General features: G+C 33.2%; 2 protein-coding genes across 3 annotated transcripts; both read left to right on the top strand.

The window, feature by feature from the left end:
- Window positions 1-290: 290 nt before the first annotated feature.
- Window positions 291-15,613, top strand: LOC131937569 (polyamine deacetylase HDAC10). Of its 2 annotated transcripts, none has more exons than XM_059295101.1 (24): window positions 291-443; window positions 6,789-6,862; window positions 7,309-7,453; window positions 8,143-8,280; window positions 8,450-8,521; window positions 8,780-8,910; window positions 9,249-9,317; window positions 9,418-9,544; window positions 9,721-9,786; window positions 9,896-9,955; window positions 10,045-10,134; window positions 10,267-10,373; window positions 10,583-10,720; window positions 11,139-11,294; window positions 11,378-11,462; window positions 11,571-11,642; window positions 11,894-12,027; window positions 12,358-12,423; window positions 12,806-12,917; window positions 12,996-13,061; window positions 13,210-13,260; window positions 13,377-13,627; window positions 13,828-13,895; window positions 14,084-15,613. In XM_059295101.1, the coding sequence occupies exons 2-24, from the start codon at window positions 6,846-6,848 to the stop codon at window positions 14,104-14,106; spliced, it is 2,244 nt and encodes a 747-aa protein (XP_059151084.1). In that variant the 5' UTR covers window positions 291-443; window positions 6,789-6,845; the 3' UTR covers window positions 14,107-15,613. The 2 variants fall into 2 exon arrangements, with proteins under 2 accessions (XP_059151084.1, XP_059151085.1); XM_059295102.1 differs by lacking the exon at window positions 291-443 and adding an exon at window positions 6,428-6,497.
- Window positions 15,614-17,600: 1,987 nt separating this feature from the next.
- On the top strand, window positions 17,601-20,929 carry LOC131937570 (PI-PLC X domain-containing protein 3). Its single transcript, XM_059295104.1, has 5 exons — window positions 17,601-17,796; window positions 19,061-19,317; window positions 19,653-19,862; window positions 20,057-20,222; window positions 20,424-20,929. The coding sequence occupies exons 1-5, from the start codon at window positions 17,691-17,693 to the stop codon at window positions 20,636-20,638; spliced, it is 954 nt and encodes a 317-aa protein (XP_059151087.1). The 5' UTR covers window positions 17,601-17,690; the 3' UTR covers window positions 20,639-20,929.
- The last annotated feature ends 511 nt before the right edge of the window (window positions 20,930-21,440 follow it).

Raw genomic sequence — 21,440 nt, 5'->3', positions numbered from 1 at the left:
AATCCAGATCTAGGCTCTAGATTTAAGTCCTGAATCTAAGCCTCACAACTGCAGCATTTGCAAATTAAACTGTAACGGCTTTTGAAGTTTAGAACAAAAATCTCAATAAAGTATCAGCAGTTCTAGCAGTCATTTTATTTAGACACGTAACAGTTCGTCTGCTGCTCCAACCTAGATTTAGTTTTTTTTAAATATTAGATCTAGGGCCAAATGTTTCTGAACTTTGAACACATTTTAGATTTTACGCTGTTTATTACTTTTAAACAATGAATAGATATCTAGATTTAGTTCCTCTAGTTTCCCAAAATAGTAATTTATAATAGTCAGAAGATTTTGAAGTAGATCTAGCTAAAGGGAGATAAAGAGTACAATACCGGCATCTTAAAAGTCGCTTCCGGGTAAACAGTGAACTCTCAGAAAATTTCATTTTCAATGAAAGAACGGTAAGCACCAATTTAAAAAAAAACACTTGGTAGAATGTTTACACCAGTGTCCGATAATGAAATCTTCTTTAAAAAAGGGGTGTTGGGTTGTTAGTCTAGATCTAGATCTAGATTCTAGTAGTATGTGTAATGATAATCTCGACCAATTTTATGGTTAGAAATTTTCAAATGAACAAATGGAGGCGAGCGAGTTGACGAGATTCCTTCCATAAGATAATGTATTAATGTTGTTGACATGGAATAAAAACGTGCTTTTTAGATTTAGACCGTAAAAAAAAAAAAAAAAAAAAAAAAAAAAAAAAAAAAAAACTTAAGCCTAAAATTAATTTAGAAATTTTTTATTTTTAGAATAAGGGAATAAATGCTATAAAAGTTGCAAATCCAGAGAACTTGAAAATAATTTGTTGAGTTTAAGGCTACATTTCTATATTTATTATTTATTTTCATCAAGCCTAAGTTATAACCGGATGTTTCACTTTCGTAAGACAAATATTGATTGGCTGTACAGTAACTTAGTGATCGATAACTATTTGTTTACAAAACTTTGCAGATCAAGTTTTTAAATAACAATGCAAATGTAAAACCCCATGACCTAGTTTTCTATTTTTAGCTTACAATGTGTACAATAAAATCAATGGCGGCCTATCCAATAGCAGGATGCCATTGTTTATGTCGCCATTACACGTGAAAACCAAATTGTTTTTGCTTTTTTTTAAATTTTTATTTAGTTACCGAAAATATTATAAACATCAAATACATCCAATCTTTAGTAAAGTAAAGTCCGAAAAAAAACCAGACAGACAGGATTTTATAACCATATTAATTGTAACTACGCTGTGCATGATTTTTAAATGAATTTATACACCTCTCAAATACCTTTGCGACTTTTCTCGCTGGTGTCCAATACTAAATTAGGGCAGGTTTAAGCGTATGGTTGTTTTGTAAATTGTTATGGTAGGACCAGGGTTGGGGTTTAGGCTTTAGGGCAGGGTTAGCATTGTGACATTACCAACCAGCTATGTGTGTATTTACTTTACTTAGTTAACTACCAGTAACCTAACTCCTCTTTTTTAAAGAAGATTCCATTATCGGACACTGGTATCTAGATCTATATATAACAGTAAGAGTAATAACAATCCCCTAAAATTTTGTCAAAACTTGAGAAAAATCCTAAATTTGGAGTGAAAGTGTAGAATCTAGATTTAGGCTAAATTAAAATTGTGTAGGGTAGGCCTACTCATTTTTTTTTAGATCTAGACTAGATTTAATTTTTTTTTCTTAAAAAAAGTTGTTGATGTCAGTTAAGATTTTCATGCATTGGGTAAAGTAGAAACACATAATTTCAAGGCATGATACTATAAACTATAAATTACTTCCATGAACTGAGAACTCACAATGACCCTTAGCTATGAACTTTTATGAAGTATGCTGATAATTAAAGTCAATGTGAACTCACGGTGAACGCCAAGATTTTGTACCTTTTCTGATTAAAACACGTTCATAAAAAAATAAGTAGATCTATCATCTAATAATTCTAATCATAGTGTTTTCCTAACATTTTTGTGTGTTTCGGTTGTGTTTATAATAAAATACACTCAACCGGGGGTGAACGTGAAGCGGCGAATAAATTGAGTTTTACTGATATGTAGGCCCAACATTCACAGTTTATTAATAAGTTTATTAATAACTGTAACTAACTAGATCGTTTTTAGTTACCTAGATCTTGTAGTATTTATTTGGTAATCGGTCATGTAGTTTTAGGTGAGTAGTACAATCGGCCGAGGCTAGTAATGTGCAAAAAAGTTGCCTCATTGTTAAGGCTTTAATTGAAGTATATTGTGATTTATTTGTGTCAAATATTATACATAACTGAATAATAAACCAAAATCAATGGCTAAATAATAAGTATATCAATGCCAGTATATCAACAGCACTGTTTGTGAGCAAGATTTGCTATATAAACAGCGGCCATCTGTAAATTAGAGTGGTTTCCCCCTGAATCTTTCACTATAATTTTACAAAAAAAAACTTAGGATGGCTGTTAAAGTAAATGAGCTTGGTTGCATCTGATGAAAACATTGTTAGTCTTTATTTATTACTGAAAAGTTTTAATACAATTGTTTAAAAACAGGTACATTTATGAAACTTTGAAACATTTTTTATTTTTGTAACTTTCAAAACATAAATCCTCCTGAAAATGTTAAATAATTACTAAAATTTAATGAGTCACCCTTTTTTTTTCACGTTACTAGTCTCGACCGATTTTACGTAAAAACAATAAATTATCAATAATTCTAATACTAATATCAATTCAACAAACATCATTCATAGGCCTAGATCTATATTTTTAAAACATTCAGGAAGATAATTTTCTGTAAAATATGCTTAGAATTTCTTTATTTTTTTTTATTATGGGGGTTTCCTGATATTTTATTTCCCCACTACCTATTCTTAGTGATAAAAAAATAATTTTATATAGGCCCCGAGGTCCTTTTTTATTATTAGGCCTATTTTTTTCTATTCTCCAAATGAACCACAAAAGGCCTATTTAAAATCTGCAGAGGTTCTGCTATAAACTAGATTAAACTAGATCTAGATTAATATTAATTAATCTAGTATCTGTTACTTGTCATTTTCTTTAAATTTTTCCTTAAAAAAATTAACTTTAAAACAATGCCCTACCATATGTGCTCTGAATTTGATACTATTCAATGGGACAATGACGATAGGCCAGGTCTAAAAAAAATTTAATGAATTCTTAAGATCTTGACCATCATCAACCTTGTTTTTTCTTATTTAAATAATTAGTCATAGTAAAATCTGCTTTAGAAAAAAAAATAGGGTAGCATAGCAACAATTGACAAAAGATAAGTCTATTAGTAATGTACAATTTCTATAAAAGAATCACTTTGTTTTATTATTTACCATTAAAAATGTTAATAAAAATATCAATAGGCCTGGATTTTTTATTATTTAAAAAAAATTTCCCTTTTGAACTCACTTTGTTTTCTATAAAACACTTGTTGTGACCTCGACAGTATCACGGGTATCAAATGACAGACCAGGACGGACCAGCGGGGAAACCCCACAGGTCACCATGACCTGGACAGGACGGACTGTTAATAGCGCGGGTAGATGACTGCGGTTTCAGAGGCGTAAGGGGGGGGGGGCGAGGGGGTACATATGTCCCCGGGCGCCGACCTTAGGACGTTTGCAGCCCCAAGATGCTCACCCGAGGCTGACACCTTAGGTTGACCGTGGCAGAGTTTCTTCCAGGTATCTCTTCGGGGAGTGCCCCCCCCCCCCCCCGAACGAAATTGAGTTTATGTAGAAAATATATACTTTTGACAGTGTCCGCCCCCCCCCCCCCCGGAAATTGTTGTGTCCCCCCCCTCCCCGAAATTTCAAGTGCACCCCTGGAGGAACAAGTCTAGAAGAAACACTGGACCGTGGCCTGACCCCCAAGGCCAGGATAGACTATATATGACAGGGTATTGGAAGCCCGGGGACGACTGACTCGAACGACGTGTGCTCGTGTGCCACTGTACAAATAAATATTTATATATTTACACAAGTGGCTTTTGTCTTTGTACACACTCCACGTTGTTGGTATACGACCCCATCACCACCACTCACAACAACTGGTAGAGCAGCGGATTACAACAGTGAAAAAGCTCGCGAACTCAATACAGTGCAACAGTGTTTTACAACCGACAGCTCACGACGCAGGTGTACACCTCATGAACTCATCTGTGCAACTGTGAATGACGTCCAGTCTGCACAATCTACAGTCGTCATCGAACCACAGCAGCTGACGTGATTTCGTATAATGGAAAGCGGTGGATTAGGGAAACACAACGAAAGATAAATACCTCTTCTTCTTTACGTTAAATACTGGGTCTCGTTTCGGACTGGCCGTCCGTACTCAATTCTCGAACTGATAGACTACGTTAGCTGTGTCCTTAAGCACAGGGAGCTTCTACAACAGTAGACACCCTGTCTGAATCTTTAGGGCGGTATTTGTTGACAAGTTCGAGAGCACCTAGGGAGAGGGCGTCATTAGTCTTTTACGGCTGTGCTGACGTAGGGCCGTAGGGCTCGCACCTGTCAACGAGATACTATATCTGTTAGCTGTGGGCGTTCATTGTCTTGTTGTGGCGCTCAGCACTTTGTTAATCTCGTCGTGATTCTTTTGTGTCTTCCTTCTATCCATATTGTCTCAGTTATTAGTACGATTGTAATATTTGTTATCTCATCGGTTCTATAGAAAAAGGTAAGTCATGGATACACTAGCTCAGGCCTATGAGCTGGGGAATAGTTTAGGCTTCCAAGGGGAAGAATTAGAAGAATGGGTAGACGCACGAATGGCGGCGGAATCAGAAAGAGTAAGGTTAGATAAGGAGACTGAAAAACTAAAGCTGGACGCGGAATTGGAAAAAGCAAGAATGGAGCATGGTTAATGCAAGATTTTGAAGGCCACCTACACCCAGTACTTTACGTAAGTCGAAAATTGACACCGACCGAAAGAAATTACGCAATAATAGAACGGGGATGTTTGGCGGAGGTGTGGACACTTAATAAATAAGTTAACCAAATGTAAAATGTTTCGTTGTGCACTCTAGATAATAACATAGAAAAAATAGACTCAGAGGAACAAAACAGGTAAATGTCCGAGGGTTAAGTACGGCCAAACAAAATTGGGGTGGGGAAATCTGGGGTAAAGGAGAGGTGCGAAATGTTGGTGTTAAAGTTACAACCGCATCCACGAGAAATCTATACGTCACGTGTCTCCTTTCAGTAGCTGCTGTCTCCAAGGTCAACAAAACTAACCAGCCATACTCCAACAGCGTGTTATAAACACATGGGCCGCCCCGGCGATAAATCAGGGGCTACCCTCCAACCCTGGGACTATTCTTTTCTCCCACATTGTCATTGTAAGACACCTGCAATCAGCGCCACCTCCGCACACTCGGGACCTGCTATTGACATATTTAGTAATTTACGGATCCTGGCGAGGCACAAGTGGAATGGTGATGCTACTTCATAGAAGGGCCCAACCGAGACGGCCAGCCCACAACATCACACCATCGTAGTCGGATATTCAGGACGTAAGGGGCATTACTTTTAACACGCCCACTGGCCCCAGTACAGGATAAGAGGAATAGCACTACGCCAGACGAATGCGCCCCTCCAACGGACCAACACCCAAAACAATATCATCGAACTTAAACGTTCAGAACTTAACGAACTCGGCGGACACTACATTTGACACATGTATAAGGAACAGTGTCCACACCACCTATTTACATTTCTTTGGACACTCCACACCACTTATGTACAGTCTTGGGCCACTACACTTCGACTGACGTCTAAGGATTACTGCCCACATCATCTCTGTTGCGGCCTGCACGGCTGGCATTGCATTCGTTTTCTTGTTCGAAGTGTGTACATATTAGATCAAGGTGTTTTGTGTGTATGACCTGACCGACTACGCTTTATTGTGACCTCACCTGTGCCGCTGGTATGACAAAGACGGGACGGTGGTATCTTAGACGATGTACCAGCGTCTTAGTGAATGGGGGGAGGAGATGTTGTGACCTCGACAGTACCACGTCTGCACGGGTATCAAATGACAGACCAGGACGGACCAGCGGGAAAACCCCACAGGTCGATATGACCTGGACAGATCGGACTTAAAATAGCGCGGGAAGATGACCGCGGTGTGCAGTCTTAAGATGCGGACCCGATGCTGACACCTTAGGTTGACCGAACGACGTGTTGTGTGCTCGTGTGCCACTGTACAAATAAACATTTATATATTTACACAAGTGGCTTTTGTCTTTGTACACACTCAACGTTGTTGGTATACTACCCATATCGCCACCACTCACAACACACTATTAGTAAAATAGGGGAAAAAAATAAAACGTTTCCGAGTTGTTCTGTTCTAATTGAGCTAGAAACATGGTATCATGGGAAAGCAGGCATTCTCCTCCAACTTGTGCAGTTTCAGGATAAATTACTCAAAAATAAATTGTGTATGCTACTACATAGGTAGGCTACCCTATATTAATTCAATTTTATGTTGGCCTACCTAAAAGATAGATTACATTTACCGGCCTACTAATACTTAGGCCTAATACTTGTTGATTATTGAAGTTAATGTATTTAATTGTATGGTGGCTTAACAATTATAACTAGAACCTAGAGAGCAGTACTAACTACTACAGTACAGTGCGTACTAGACCTAGTTAGTACATTACTCAATGCACATCTTCAGAGACATAGCCAGACTCTGAAAATTAAAAATGTCATCATCATGTTATTTTAAATTTATATTCACAGATTACTGAACAAGAAACGGTTTGTAAATTTATTTTCTTCTCAAGATCAAAAGTACACATGGCATGCCCTTCCAAGTAAGTAGATCTAGACCTAATTTATGTTTATTAAAAAACATGTGGATATAAACATATGATGTGTGTGTGTGTGTATATATATATATATATATATATATATATATATATATATATATATATATGCTACAGAACATTACCCCCTCCCTGTATTTACCCTCCGGAGCAATTACCCCCTTGTCAATTACCTCCCTGGGGAATTACCCCCCCCCCCCCCCCCTCCCCCAACCACCACCACCACCCTTACCCTCCTCAAATTAGAATCCTAAAGCTTATTATACTTATAGATATAAAGGTTTTATTGTAAAGAGCTAAATTAGTGTAGTGTTCCCTTTTGTCAATGGCCAGTATGTTGTTGAGCTTACTGACAGTGTTGAGGGGGTACCAAAATGTCAAGTAATGCATAAAACTTAATTGAAGACTAGTTCATGCTTCTTTGTATTTTACAGCCTGACAGGAGTAGTGTATGATGAGAAGCTTTCTTCTCACTTCAATGCATGGAACAAAGATTTTACTGAAACACCTCATCGTGTCATCCAAAGTATTAAAAGATGCAGAGAATTGAAGCTGCTAGAAAGATGCAAACGTATTCCAGTTAGCTCAAAATTTTATTTACATTTTCTTTCTATTAATTTTATTTTTCTGAGGGTAAAAACAACTCCTGTATATATTGATTGCTAGGTGCTCCTTCATGCGTAACAATTTCAGAATTATATTTACCCTTTCTATTTAAAACAGTTAACAATACATTATGATTAAAGAGTCATGTGTTTACAGTTAGTGGGGAAATGAAGTTGAGTCCATCTGTTAATATTTGTGATGTTAAATTTTAATTTAGCTAAGGCAAACTATGAGACTGTGTAGTTAAACTGTAGAGCTCATAATTGCTACCTAAATAGTCTCAGTTTAGGTTCTCATGCTGGATTTGGTTGGATTTCTTAGAGTCAATAATGCTATAAATGAGATTGAGGTTAGGCAGCTGGATATTGTGCTGAACGCTATTCAGTCATTTGCCAAGGTCAGAGAAACAGATGAGCTCTACTTCATTTACTCAATGGACCATCTAGCTATAGAGAGTGCTTTTACTTTTAAGATGATGGGTCCATAACAATAATAATCAATTAAATGTCTGACTTTATATACAAAGGCTGTATTCAAATTAAAAAAAATATTGTTAACTGGAGTTTGTAGTGTGATTATTATTTAGATATAGTGGTTGAATTTTAAAAAATTAACTTCATTTTATAAAACGATGCTGAATGAAAATATTTTCAATGAACTAGATCAGGGAAGCAAACGAGTCCGAGATTCTCACATGCCACTCAAGGAAACATTTAGAAATTTTAAAAAGTACAGAAACTATGAAAAGAGATGAGCTAATGGCAATTTCACAAAAATATGACTTCATTTATTTTCATGAGGTACCAGTCTTTAGTTTCCTATATAAATATTTAATATTTTACAAGTTCTTCATTCATTTTCTAAAAATAGTAATTTTTCTTGTTTCCCTATACAATATCAAAAACTACTGTTATAAATTTTGTGTGTATGTGTTATTATGCTCAACAATTTACTATTATACATTTTTAGAAGTCCTTTGAAAATGCTACACTAAGTTTAGGAGGAGTTGTGGACCTTGTGGACAACATTGTGTCTGGGAAAGTAAGTTTAAAATGACTTATGTTAGTAGAAATTAATTAATTATACTCTTTTTCTGCCTTTGTTTGTTTCATCTAGTAAAATATATAGATTCCATTTTGTTTCCGTCTGCCATTTAAAGGGCAAGTGATTCTATTTTTATCATGGTTAAAAATGATTTCTCCAGTCAGGTTAACTAACTATTATTAAAAAAAGTTATTAAATATTGTTACATGAATATTTGATAATAAAAATGATAAATCTCGTCCTTTTACTTTCCAGCTAAAAAATGGAATGGCAATAATTCGTCCCCCTGGTCACCATGCAATGTTTGAAGAGTTCTGTGGCTACTGTTATTTCAGCAATGTTGCTATTGCGGCACAGTTAATGCTTGACAAGTACAATTTAAAAAGGTAGTTGGTAACTAGCTGTTATTTTCCATATCAGTGTTAGATTTATTAAGTAACTGAATGTTCAGTTAGTCTTATCCCTACTTGAAATAGTCTACGTTGTAAATACAACTTTTAATAGCTTGTGTACTATTTTTTGTACCCCTCAAACCCAAAAATAGTAGTTTGACAAGTTTAACTTATATTACTTGTCTTCTATATTTGGCACCCTTTAAACTACAAATAGTAAGAATATTAACATTTAAGCATATAATTGATATTTTAATACCTTTAAAGAACAAATATTAAGTACATATTTGCAAAAATATTTCAAAACTATTTTTAACGTCTCTGTTCACCAGAATTTTGATCCTTGATTGGGATGTTCATCATGGCCAAGGTAGCCAGTTCAAGTTTTATAATGATCCAAGGTTTGTTGATAAACCTTTTCATGTTCTAGAAAATGAAACTAGGTTAACCAAACTTGATTAGAGTCGACACGCAATGTCAAAAGAGCATTATCATCCTCAGGGTATTATTTGCATCAATACATCGCTATGAGCATGGATCAGAATGGCCACACCTGCGTGAATCTGATTATGATTTCATTGGGGAGGGTCCTGGTAAAGGATACACAATAAATGTACCATTGAATGAGGTAAGTGGAACAAAAGGCAATTCAATATTTCACAAAAATATCAGTAACTTATTTATCACAACATAAATTTTAGTTCTTAAAAATCTATTTACCTTGTAGGTGGAACAAATGCTTTAATGCTTCATTAAATAACAATAACTTTATTATACCATAGTTTAAATATTGCAATATTTCAGCTGGGACTTGGAAACAGTGAATACTTAAGTATTTTTTTCAACCTTCTCCTGCCAGTCTTTTATGAGGTCAGTACCAACTCAATCATTTTAAAAAAGAGAAATGATCTACATTTTATGAAGCTTGAATTAATCCAATTCAACTGAAGCAATACATTTGACTTGTCTTGTCTTTCAGTTTGACCCCGAGCTTGTGCTTGTGTCTGCTGGATATGACTGTGCCATAGGCTGCCCAGAGGTCAGTACAACAACAAATAAAAACCCTTTTACTTCCAGGTTAGGGCAGCATATCAAGATGGAAGATAATTTGAATTTTTTACAATGCAGGGAGAGATGACAGTAACACCTGCATGTTTTGCTCACTTTGTGAATCTGCTGAAACCACTTGCTTCAGGAAAGCTAGCACTTGTTCTTGAGGTATGACAAAGTTCCAGGTGAAAATAGAAAAAAAGTTTGAAGATGAAGAGCACTGTATATTTTAAAGCAATGGTAAAATAACAATATAGAATATGTGTATCTGAAGTTATTAAATCAAATTTTATTCCACAGGGAGGCTATAATCTCAAATCATTGTCAGAGTCTGTAGCTATGAGTCTGAGGTCTCTACTTGGTGACCCAAACTCCTTAATACCTCCAATCACAGCCCCTAAACACAGGTACACCCATATAATCTTTTTATCAACCCATTGCCAGCTAAAGTTATGTATATATATTCAGTACATCTTTTTATCACTAGAGTGCTTCATTTTTTAAAGACATTTAACTTAAGAGATGTTTTAATGTTGTTTTTTTTTATACTGATTAATGGCTATCTTCAGATATTTATTTAGATATTTTCCTAAGTTTATCATGTACTATTTCCTAGTGTTGTTGAATCTGTGCTGAATTGCATCAAAGTTCTCCATCCTTACTGGCAGTCTTTATGCTATCAAGATCTAGTGAGCCCACTAGACATCCCAGCAGATAAATATCCTTTTAAAAGGGTGTTGCATTTACCCCCTGTGTAAGTAGCCCATACTTGATTTAAATACATTTTTAAACTTAATATTAAAAGAATTAAATACTGACAGTTTTATACAACATTTTTTTAGCCTAAATTTTTAAAAAACTAAAATGTTATATTTCACTTGAGTGAGCAAAAGTAAGACATAGCTTCAAATATCAGTTGAAAAGTGAATGCTTTTTACTGCATACTCTTAATGAGAAAGTGGTCATAGAGCTAAATGGGCCATCTCTGCTAAATAATAATGAGCCAGTGTTTATTTTCTTGCTGGTGGGAGGGTTGGGAGGACCTAAAACAGTGGGGAAAAAAACTGTTTCTTTAGATGCTTCCAAAGAAGATAAGGTTTGGAATTACTAGCCATTACCGACTAGCCAATATACTTGTTGTTTTTAAATTTTTATTATCCTTATGTTTACAGAAAAGATGTGCAATTTTACACAACAGAAACTCGACCAGAAATGTTTCCATTGATCCAAGAATGTGCTGATGATTTGACTGTGAAACAGGTTGAGGAGATCAACAAAAAAATTGATGAGATCATCAAGAAGACCTCACTTTATGTTGCAGAAAAGTGGTATGATAGCAGTACTAGAACCTCAGTAATAACTTGCTCATGTTGTTATTGTCATACAGCACTCACTAAATTTATTCTTACAGCTTGAGTGTTGTGGCAGATAAGTCCAACATGGGTGTATACAGCATCTGTCAAACACATTTAGGGGCTCAGTTCCTATCACTCAAGGTATTTCTTTCAATTGTTTATTAAACTGTTACCCCTCTCTTGTTTTCCAGTGTATTTATTCTTATTCATGTGATTAAAAACTAATTTTATTATCTATATTATCTCTAGGATAAACTGTGTGATTCACCCACCTCTCCAGAATGCATCAAAGCTTCATTAGAGTCTGTACTTAATGGCCAGGTATACTACTTAATGTCACTGAAGATATTAGTTTCTATTTTTAAATATCAGCACCTCTTAAAACATGTGATTAACTTCACAAAGTACCAATAAACAGTAAGTGATGTAGTTTTTAAAATAAAATAGAATTCACATATCTTTAAGACATTAGTCTTTATTTTTCAGACTCTTCCCCTCCCTCTCCCCCCTCCCCTTTCCCACATATATTTTATATATATAAATTTTCAAAAGATTTTTTTTTCAAATTACAGACCCAGTGCAGTTTGGTAGTTATCAGTCAGAGCAGCTTACAGTTAAATGGGCTTGAGAATAAAGCAACCCCTAATGATTTGGATAATGTTACAATAGCTGCAGAACACATTACCAACAACTACAGCAGTAAAAAGTAAGTTGTACTAGTATGTTAGTTATTGTTTTTTTCACAGGCTGATACTATAGTTATAGATTGTATTTAGATATTGTAATATGCCAGTTATAGATTGTATTTAGATTGTAGTTATAGCTTCTTCCATTAAGATGTGGTAACATGCAAGTTATAGATTGTATTTAGATGTTGTAATATGGTAGATCATATGACAGCAAATAGCTAGAAATTATTATTTTTATTGGTTGAAAACATCAAACATATTTTTGTAAATAATAATGGGGATAGAATTTTGATTTGTTAACTGGAAATTTCATCTAGATATATAAAGGTTTATTACTGTTTTTCCAGGCTACTAGTGATTGAATTTGGAGCTTCTTCTGATCATAGGCCAACATTCTTAAGTCGAAATTCTAAGTATGTATGATGTTGACATTTATCTCATGTCTGGTAGTTAATGTTGGTATACCATAACAAATTTCTTCTTTAGGCCTAGCGATTCTTTGGACAAATGAAGTAGTTCATATGCTTCTTGACCTTAGTGTATGAAGGTATGGTGTGGTCAGCAGTATGCCCAGATTCCTCTACTTTCCCCAACATAAGCTAAGTACCCATCAGAACTGGATGGACTCAGGGACATCCTACAAACACAAGTCCAAACAGAGATCCTAACTCGAGACCTGTGGATAGCAGCCAAACGTATACCACAGTGTAGTCCAGTGATATTCTACCTCTAGTATTTTGTTAGGTAAAAAATGTATCCAGAATACTATTTATTAATCAGTTTTGTGTATTTCAGCATCCTACTGCTATCAGTTAATTGGTTTGGTAAAAGACATTGCTGTGGAGCTCCTGATGTTGATATGGAGGACATCAGTTCAGAGTCCCATAACATCAACATCACTTTCAATGTAAGCCATTTACATTTTGTTCACAACTTGTATGTCTAAAATAATCCAACATTAATTAGGAATTAAATATTTTTACAGCAACCCTTCTCAGATGTTGACTTGGTAGCTGCTTTAATGCACATTATCTTGCCACTTTCCTATGAGGTAATGTTATTTGAAACACAAGTTACTAAATTTATTTGAATTTTATTGATGTTTTCTCAGACCAGGACTTTTTTATATAAACATATATAATGTAGCTTTTTTTAATTATGAAAACTTAGTAACAATGTAGTTTTCTTTTTTCTCTTAGTTTTGTCCAGATTTAACTCTGTTGAATTTGAGCAACACCCAGAATTCTGAGGTACTTAATCACATTTTACTTTGTTAGTGTTTTAAAATGATATAATCATTACTCAATTTTAATTTTTAGATTGTGAGATTATTTTAAAAATATAACATTCCTATTTTGTATTTTAGAACAATTCCTCTCCGTTATCCAAAGCTGTTGTGGGCCATCTAATCCATTTATTGCGTGGCTTATCCCAAGGGAAACTTGTTGTGCTACTGGAAAATGAGACCAACTATTCTTTTTCATGTGTTGCCAGAACAAAAAATGGCAATAAAGTTAACATTGAATCACCCCAATTTGCTGATTTGATAGATGAGTGCATGAGGATTATGTTGGGAGGATCATGTAGACCCCTGGCTAAAGGCATCATGTCAAAGAGGTAACATTTTAGATGCAGTTTATAACAACTTTTTTCAATGGGCTATTTTCATTCATAAAGTAGCTGTCAATTAACATATTAAAACAGCACTTAAGTTAAATGTTTTTAAGAAATAAAGCACTTTAGTGATAAAATGATGTACTAAATTAAAAAATACTTTTTAGAGATGAATGTAATTTAAAAAACTTAAAAAATTCTAGGAATGTTTTACTAATCAAAGAAACTCAAGACAAACTCAAAGGACATTGGAAAACATTGCAGTTTCGTTGTAAGTTTTTATATTCATAGACATTATTGATTTGTGTATTGCATTGAATAATTACTTCACTTGTTTTTCTCCCTTTTAGATTCTTTGTTTAATATTTTGCTAGTTTATTCTTAAGTAATATACACATCTTTTTTTAACTTGTTAGAACTCTAAGGTAGGGTATAATTATAACAAGATTTTCTTTACAGGTAAGATTCCTAGTTTGATGTAATTTGATTGGCTGTACGACAGGTCAGTGATTTTAAATGCAGGTCAGAAAATAGAGCTAACACAATCCACTTGCCAGACTTTTTACCTACTTCTTTGTGTAGTAATGTTAAACTCGAAAAGCCACATTTTTATGTCAATATTGTGTATTTTCTAAGTCAGTTTTATATTTATTAAAAATATTTTTTGTAAAAGCTCTATTAAAAGCTTTATTTTTACTGTATGATACTACAGTCAATAAATATTGTAAAATAGGATTTTCTTTTCTCATAGAACTGCAATGGAGTTGAAGCTTGTAAAAATGTATTTACACTTCAAACTTAAAATAACTTGTGTCACAAGATTAAGTATATTTTAAACACAAGTCAGTAATTGCTGGATGTGTCATGATTATTTTTTTCATGTTTATATATAAACCACTAAACGCACTCTCAATGCAAGTAAAATATTTTTTAAAGTTCACCTGTTTGTGAACTATGACCAACATTTATTGTAAAAATGAAATTTTTTTATCGTAGAATAGTTTTGTGAAAAAATATGTACAATTTACTCCACTAAATTCTATTTGCTTTTTTTTTGGGGCTGTTGCAATATGGGTTTTACACAAAACATTTAATGTTTTAAACTGTTGCATCAAGCAACAAAATCATTTTCTTGTAAAAATGCACTGTAGTTAAAAAACTATACCCGTGACTTTATTATGTGAATACTTTACCAGCTTTAAGGTACAATTTAATTAAACCAGTTTACATTGTATTAATAGTTGTTTTTAAGAGTATATTTTGTTTATTTAAACTGTACTGTCCCTGTGCATATTATGTGTGTTAAATATTTTATTACATTATTTCTATTTTATTCTCATTCCCTTTACAATGACATCTTAAAAGCTTATACTTAAGTATTGGATGTCAATCAGCCACATTGGTTGAGACATCTGGTTATTCTCCCATCCCACACAGATTTTAATTTTTATCTACTTTTTTGAATGAAAATAATTTATTCAATAGTTTTATATAATTATAAATGTTTGCTAAATACAAAATTTGCTTAAATATTTTAAGCATTGGTTTAAAACTACTGGTACTTATTTGTGTTTTTTTATATATTTTTTTCCAAGTAATAAATACATTTAAAGAAACTATGATGGAAACCAAAAGATAAGAGTAGAATTGGATAATATGGATACTATGCAACTTGTTTAATTCAATGTAAATTGTCATTTTAATATTGCAGTTGTAGAGTTTTTCACAGTTGTTACATTGCTGATTGGTTCACCTATCCAAGTGCTTTCACAAATAGTATTTAACAGCTTTACAAGTTCATTTTATTTCAGAGACTTTAAATGAAAAATTTAATTTGTTGTTCTTTTGTCTAATATAACACATTTTACAAATTTTTAAAAATGTATTCTTGAATTGAAAATTGTGGTAAACTGTTAACAGTTTTACCATTTTAGAATTGTGAAGATAATAAGTTTGAAGATACTGCATATTTAAAAAATTGTTTGGGTTTTTTTTTTTTTTTCATTTTTCTCTTTATGAGTCTGGTCAAGTTTAGTAGGTACTTATATATCATACAACAACATCTTGCATGCATTTCCCATTGAACCATTTGCTTCAAACCTTGCACACTGTTCAGTAGTGGTTTTTTTTTTATGAATTTGATTTATAGCTAAATTTAAAAGCTGAAAATAGCATTGAATTAGTTTTTAATTTTAAACAACCACTCCTATACCTATAAATGAAATGCTAAAGAAGGTGGGGATTCTTTAGTTATAGTAGTTATATCAAGATTTATAAACTATGTCAAAGCATTGGTCATTCATGAAGCATAAAGTATATGCAACTGTTTCAAATTGTATGTTCTAAAAGCACATAAAGCATATCTATGATGCATTTGGTGGTTTTATTTATAGGAAAATCTTCCTTTTTCAAAAGTTTTTTGCTGTCAACTTTGTTCATGCATCAAATTTTAGAAAATTATTACATTTATAACCTAACTGCATTTTGATATCTATGCATGTCTGTTTAAAAAAGGCACTATTTAGATAACTTTCTCACTACCCAGAATATTTTTACTGCACAAAACTATTTCAACCTTTAGCTGATCTGCACCTGTGTGAACAGGTGTCATCAGGAGCCCTGGGTTGGTATCCAAGCTTTATATCCATTCAGCATGTGGATACCATCTTGTGTTGTAAATAGATGATCTTTTGAAAAACAAAATAATAACAATAAATTGTTGTAGTAAAAATTGGATGATTTAAGTTAGTAATGAATGTTCTTTTTGCATAGCTCAACACTTTAATGTTGGAGAATTGATTTTTGCTAAAATATGCTCAGCTACAAACTACAAAATATTTAGGATATTATGAAAGATAAATGATTCTTCAGATACTGTTACACTTCTACAAAAAGACTACTACTTAAAGCTAAAACAGAGCTATTTTAACCACCCACACCTAAAAATTAAAATGTTTATTTTTCAGTACATGCATTTGCTGTTTATTACATTAAAAATCATTTATTAAACTTACTTTGTTTTGTGTTTACTGTTTGATTAAATTGTTTTGAAAATTTAGCAAGAAGGATATTTTAATAATGGAGTAGCACAGACAAATGTTCCCCATCTTTTGAGAATTACAGTATGGCAACTTTACTATCTAAATGCACATATACATTAAAATGTTTCAGACCAACCTAGTATTATAAATATTCTTTATGAAAATACAATATATCTGCAAAAATTATTTTTAAAAATGGAAATGAAACAGCACACTTTCTTTATACCCCACACCTTTTCTCTCATCAAAAAAGTGCGACCCCCCCCCCTCACCCGTTTATACCAACCTATTTGTTTCAACCATAAATGTGGTCACGCTTTTTTGGACCAGTTTTACCCCCCCCCCCCCTCGTAAAAAAAAGCCAGCAATTTATTAAAACAGTTTTCTAAAACGCCAAATTAAAGGCTAAAATTCGTTTTCTAGCTTTGATTTTTTATAATGCAAAAGTTTGACGTCACACCATCTGAACACCCCCCCCACTCCCCCTTATCATACACCGTCACAAAATTACGGACCCTCCCTCTCCCCTTACGAGTGTGACGTCATTTATGGGCGACCCCTTATTGAATTATTTCAATTGCACAAGAAAGCTGGTACTTTGTATAGATCTAGTAATTTAAAATTATTTTATTTTAAATTAATTCAATATTTTATCCTCTTTCATTGTCATCGGGTTTTATATCATATGTGTAAAGTTTGAAAGAAAAAAAGATTAGAAGTAGAGATCTAGTTGAAATTTCAAAACAAACTACAAAAGCATGACAGACATAGGAATTAAGTTAAATAAAATTATGAATGATGACACTAGTTAACTCAAATCTAGATACTATATAGATCTAGGCCTAAAAATCTTTTATAATTAAATGTTTTTATAATTTTATTGTATTGCTTCGGACACTTTGACAACGTTTCGGAACATAGATATACCACAATGACATAAACAAACCGGTCTGACTATCAATCAGTCTACACTACACTCTACTACTTATTACAATTTTAAAATTCGAGATTCTACATCCATATAAATGAGTACTTGTGTAGTAAAATCAAACAATATGATAGAATGGATGTCGTCATTATCGGAGTTTTCTAAGATCCTAGATATTCCTCTTACACAGTTAGCAATTCCAGGTAAGTCAGTGTGAGTGTGGCTCACGAAGTGCAGTGTCACTCAAGTTCAAGTGATTGTGTACTGTGTAGCACTGTAGGTAGTCACTGTATTCAGTGTAATACGAGAAAATCTGGAGTTTGGATCTCAGGCTTGAACTTGAGAGTCTGTTGGGTAGCCCTGGGCGAGTCCCTGAGTACACCCAGCTCTAATGAATGAACTCTAAACTGAGACTCTAATGAAATAGAAATGTGTACCTGACTTGTTTCGGGCTGGGCATAATGAAGACCACATTAATATCCCTTCATAATACTTCATATATATATACACACGAACCGGTCAACTCCCCATAGACTTCCAGATTTGAAAGGATAGTTTTACTTACTTAAAGTGTGGGGCTCAGGAGTGCTTTTTAATTATAAACATTATAGAGTAGAGGCTTTGTCCACTTTTGAATTTCTGAACTGATAATCATGAGAGGGTTTATCCAGTCAATGCAATCTTCTGAAGCTACAGGGGTGTTGGAAGTGGATACCTCATGCTATTTCAAATAAACCTAAAAACTAAAATCTCATGGCATTCTCCCAAATTTTTTTTTTAATAAGCTATTGTATCTTGAAATTGCATCAGAAAGTGAAACACTCTCAATTTAAAAAAAATGGGATGGAAAAACTTACATTTTAAGAATGGGAAAGTAGACTTGTAAAGGATTTTCCTGCTTTCCATCTTTGAACACATACACAACTGGTACATGCTTCCATTTATAAACTGATGAGCTAGCCTAGATCTAGCATTAAAATTAAAATATGATTTGTTACCCTGCTACTTTTTACAGTAAAGTTAAACCTGAAAAAAATATTAGTAAGAAGAATTAAATAGGCATATAACCCAAGTTTTGAAATTGTTGTGCCAATAATTTTCAGGTCCTGGAACTTAACATTTATATTCATTAATGTGTCTATGTGTGACAACACTTTAGCCTACTATATTACTCATCTGTATCTCTCTTGGCAGTGACCAATTTATTACTCAACCTCTATCAACTCCTTGTGACCTTTTGATAGTATATAGTTTTTTAATAGATTTGAATGGTTTTGACAAATAATAACTGTATTAGTATACCATGTCACAATAAGCAGCCAACATCACTGAGACTGCAAGAATCCAGATTTACAAATGTTCCCGTATTACTGTACATATAATTTACTGCCTCCACCTAAATCAATTTTTAAATTTGTGTTATATTGTTAAAACTAATATACTTTTATTTAATGCTCTTGCTTGAAGGTTCCCATAATTCCGGCACATTCACCTTAGATGCTGGAGAAAGAATAGCCCCTGGTGCTCTACCTTTTGTTGAAACTTTAGCTAGCAACCCCACCATTGGACCTATGGCTAAAGCTATTATTCGTGGGTGGGCAGTGTGTCAGACATTGAACTTCAGACAGCAACTAGAGGCTGGGGTTAGATATTTTGATCTGCGTGTTGCAAGAAAACCTGGAACAGAGGATCTGTATCTGGCCCATCAGCTGTATGGGCCAAAGGTTTGTTAAGTCATTACAAATGTGTAGCAAATAATAGGCAAGTTTACTTCCAAACCTTCAGGAAATTAATTATTTCTCAGTTTAATTAGTGGTTTGGTTCAATCGAGCTGTGACAGCTATAGTTTGATATGTCAGTTAAAGTTGAGATGATAGTCTATAGTTACAAACACTGTGTAATGTACACTAAATACTATTTTTATTTTTAAACATCTTTCATAAAAAATTTTTTGGTTCTCAATTAAATTATCATAAAAAAATGGTTACTTATCATTCAAAGCACAAAGCTATATTGTAACAATGCTAATGAATTTTTTTTGTTTGATGTCATATTTCAGGTTACAGACGTAATAGAAACATTATGTCAATTTTTAAAAGAACATCCACATGAAATAATTCTACTTGATTTCAATCATTTCTATGGGATGGATCTGGAACATCATATACAGCTAGTCACCTACCTTATATCACAGTTTGATTCACTTATATGTCATAGATGTGATACAAAAAACATTACTCTTCAGAGGATGTGGGAGGAAAAAAAACAAGTAAATAAAATATGCTACGGAAAAACATTTGACCGAGTACAAGGCACACTCTTTTGATACAGAACTTTCAAAGCTGGTGGAGCATATAAGTTGATGTCATTTTAAATTATCAGACATGTGTATTTTTTAAATAAATAAAATATTTCACTTGAACATAATATATAAAAACAAAAACAATTGTTCTTATCAAATAGGTTGTGATTTTTTATCAGCATGGATCAGTTGAAGATTTTGAGGAGATTTTCACATCAGAAAGTATCAGTTCTCCATGGCCAAACACAGCAGACTCAACTCAGTGTCTTCAAGTGTTAGAAACCATTCATTCAAGAGCTCAGGATGAGAAATTTCTTGTTTGTCAAGGTGTGATTTTTGTTTGTTCAATTTTTTTTTAAGTACAGGTATGCAAGTAAACAGATTTTTAATACAGGGGAAATAACTTATGCAAAAAATAATTATTTTATTATTTTGGGACATTTTAATTTTTATCTTATACATATATTATAATGTAATTAACTTTATAAAACCAAGGCAAAAATCTAAAAAAAAATTATTTACTTTTAGGAGTTCTTACCCCAACTGATGGAACAATTATAGCTGGCATGCTCTGCAACTTAAAAATATGGAGCTCATCTTGGACACCATTATTTAACTCATGGATTCAAACTTCTAAGACAAACAGCCGATTGAACATAGTCTTGGCTGATTTCATTGAGAGTGATAATTTGATACAATCAATTATTAATCTAAATTTTACAAGGTTTGACCTAAAGTCATAGCTATTTATATTATATATTACATATAGATCTATATGGTCTTATACAAATATACACAAACAATTTCATGGCCCTGTTCTTTTGCTGTATCTGTATGGCTGAAAAAAGCCAGTTTCATAAAGCATATATACAGCAATATCTTTTATCATTAGAAGAAAAATATCATTGACAAGGATCAGTTTGGTGTTTTTACCAAAGCATCAATATAACTTGTGTGTCAATATATCCAAAAATATTTCTCAGTGCAGATTGTAATATTTATTAAAAATGAAATTTGATGTTCATGTTTTTGGTCTTTTGTTTTTATTGAGTGCAAGAAATCTGTAAAAAGATATAATATCAAACAAAAAGGTCAAAACTGTAGAAAGGCTTTATTTTCATGTTGGCTTATTTTGAGTGATGTCATTAAATAGGTGGTCAGTACTTTTGTATTTAAAAAAAAATACAAGTACTTATTCCATGTACACAACAGATATTATAAACATGTTAGTTTTTTGTGAATTAAACACAATCTACTTGATAATACTTTATAACTATTTGATCTTTTAAAACAAAATCTATTTAAAAATAAAATTTTAACTAGATCTCCTTTTTCTTTTTAAAACTTTTGATAAAGTAGGGTGTGTCTTGAAATATTTGTAAATTTTCAATGAATGTAATCTATTCCAAAATGAACAACTATTTTAATGGGGGGGGGGGGGGGGGGTAATGATTTCCAAGGGACTGTTAAAATAGAAATGTCAGACTATTGAATATTTTATTCTAGCTATGATGTCTCTTGCCTTTTCACACTTAAGTTGTAGAT

Source organism: Physella acuta, unplaced genomic scaffold (assembly GCF_028476545.2).
Source record: "Physella acuta isolate Inbredline_101_S28 unplaced genomic scaffold, ASM2847654v3 ptg000213l, whole genome shotgun sequence".
Lineage (NCBI taxonomy): Eukaryota > Metazoa > Mollusca > Gastropoda > Physidae > Physella > Physella acuta.
This window is presented reverse-complemented; position numbering and strand designations above follow the sequence as displayed.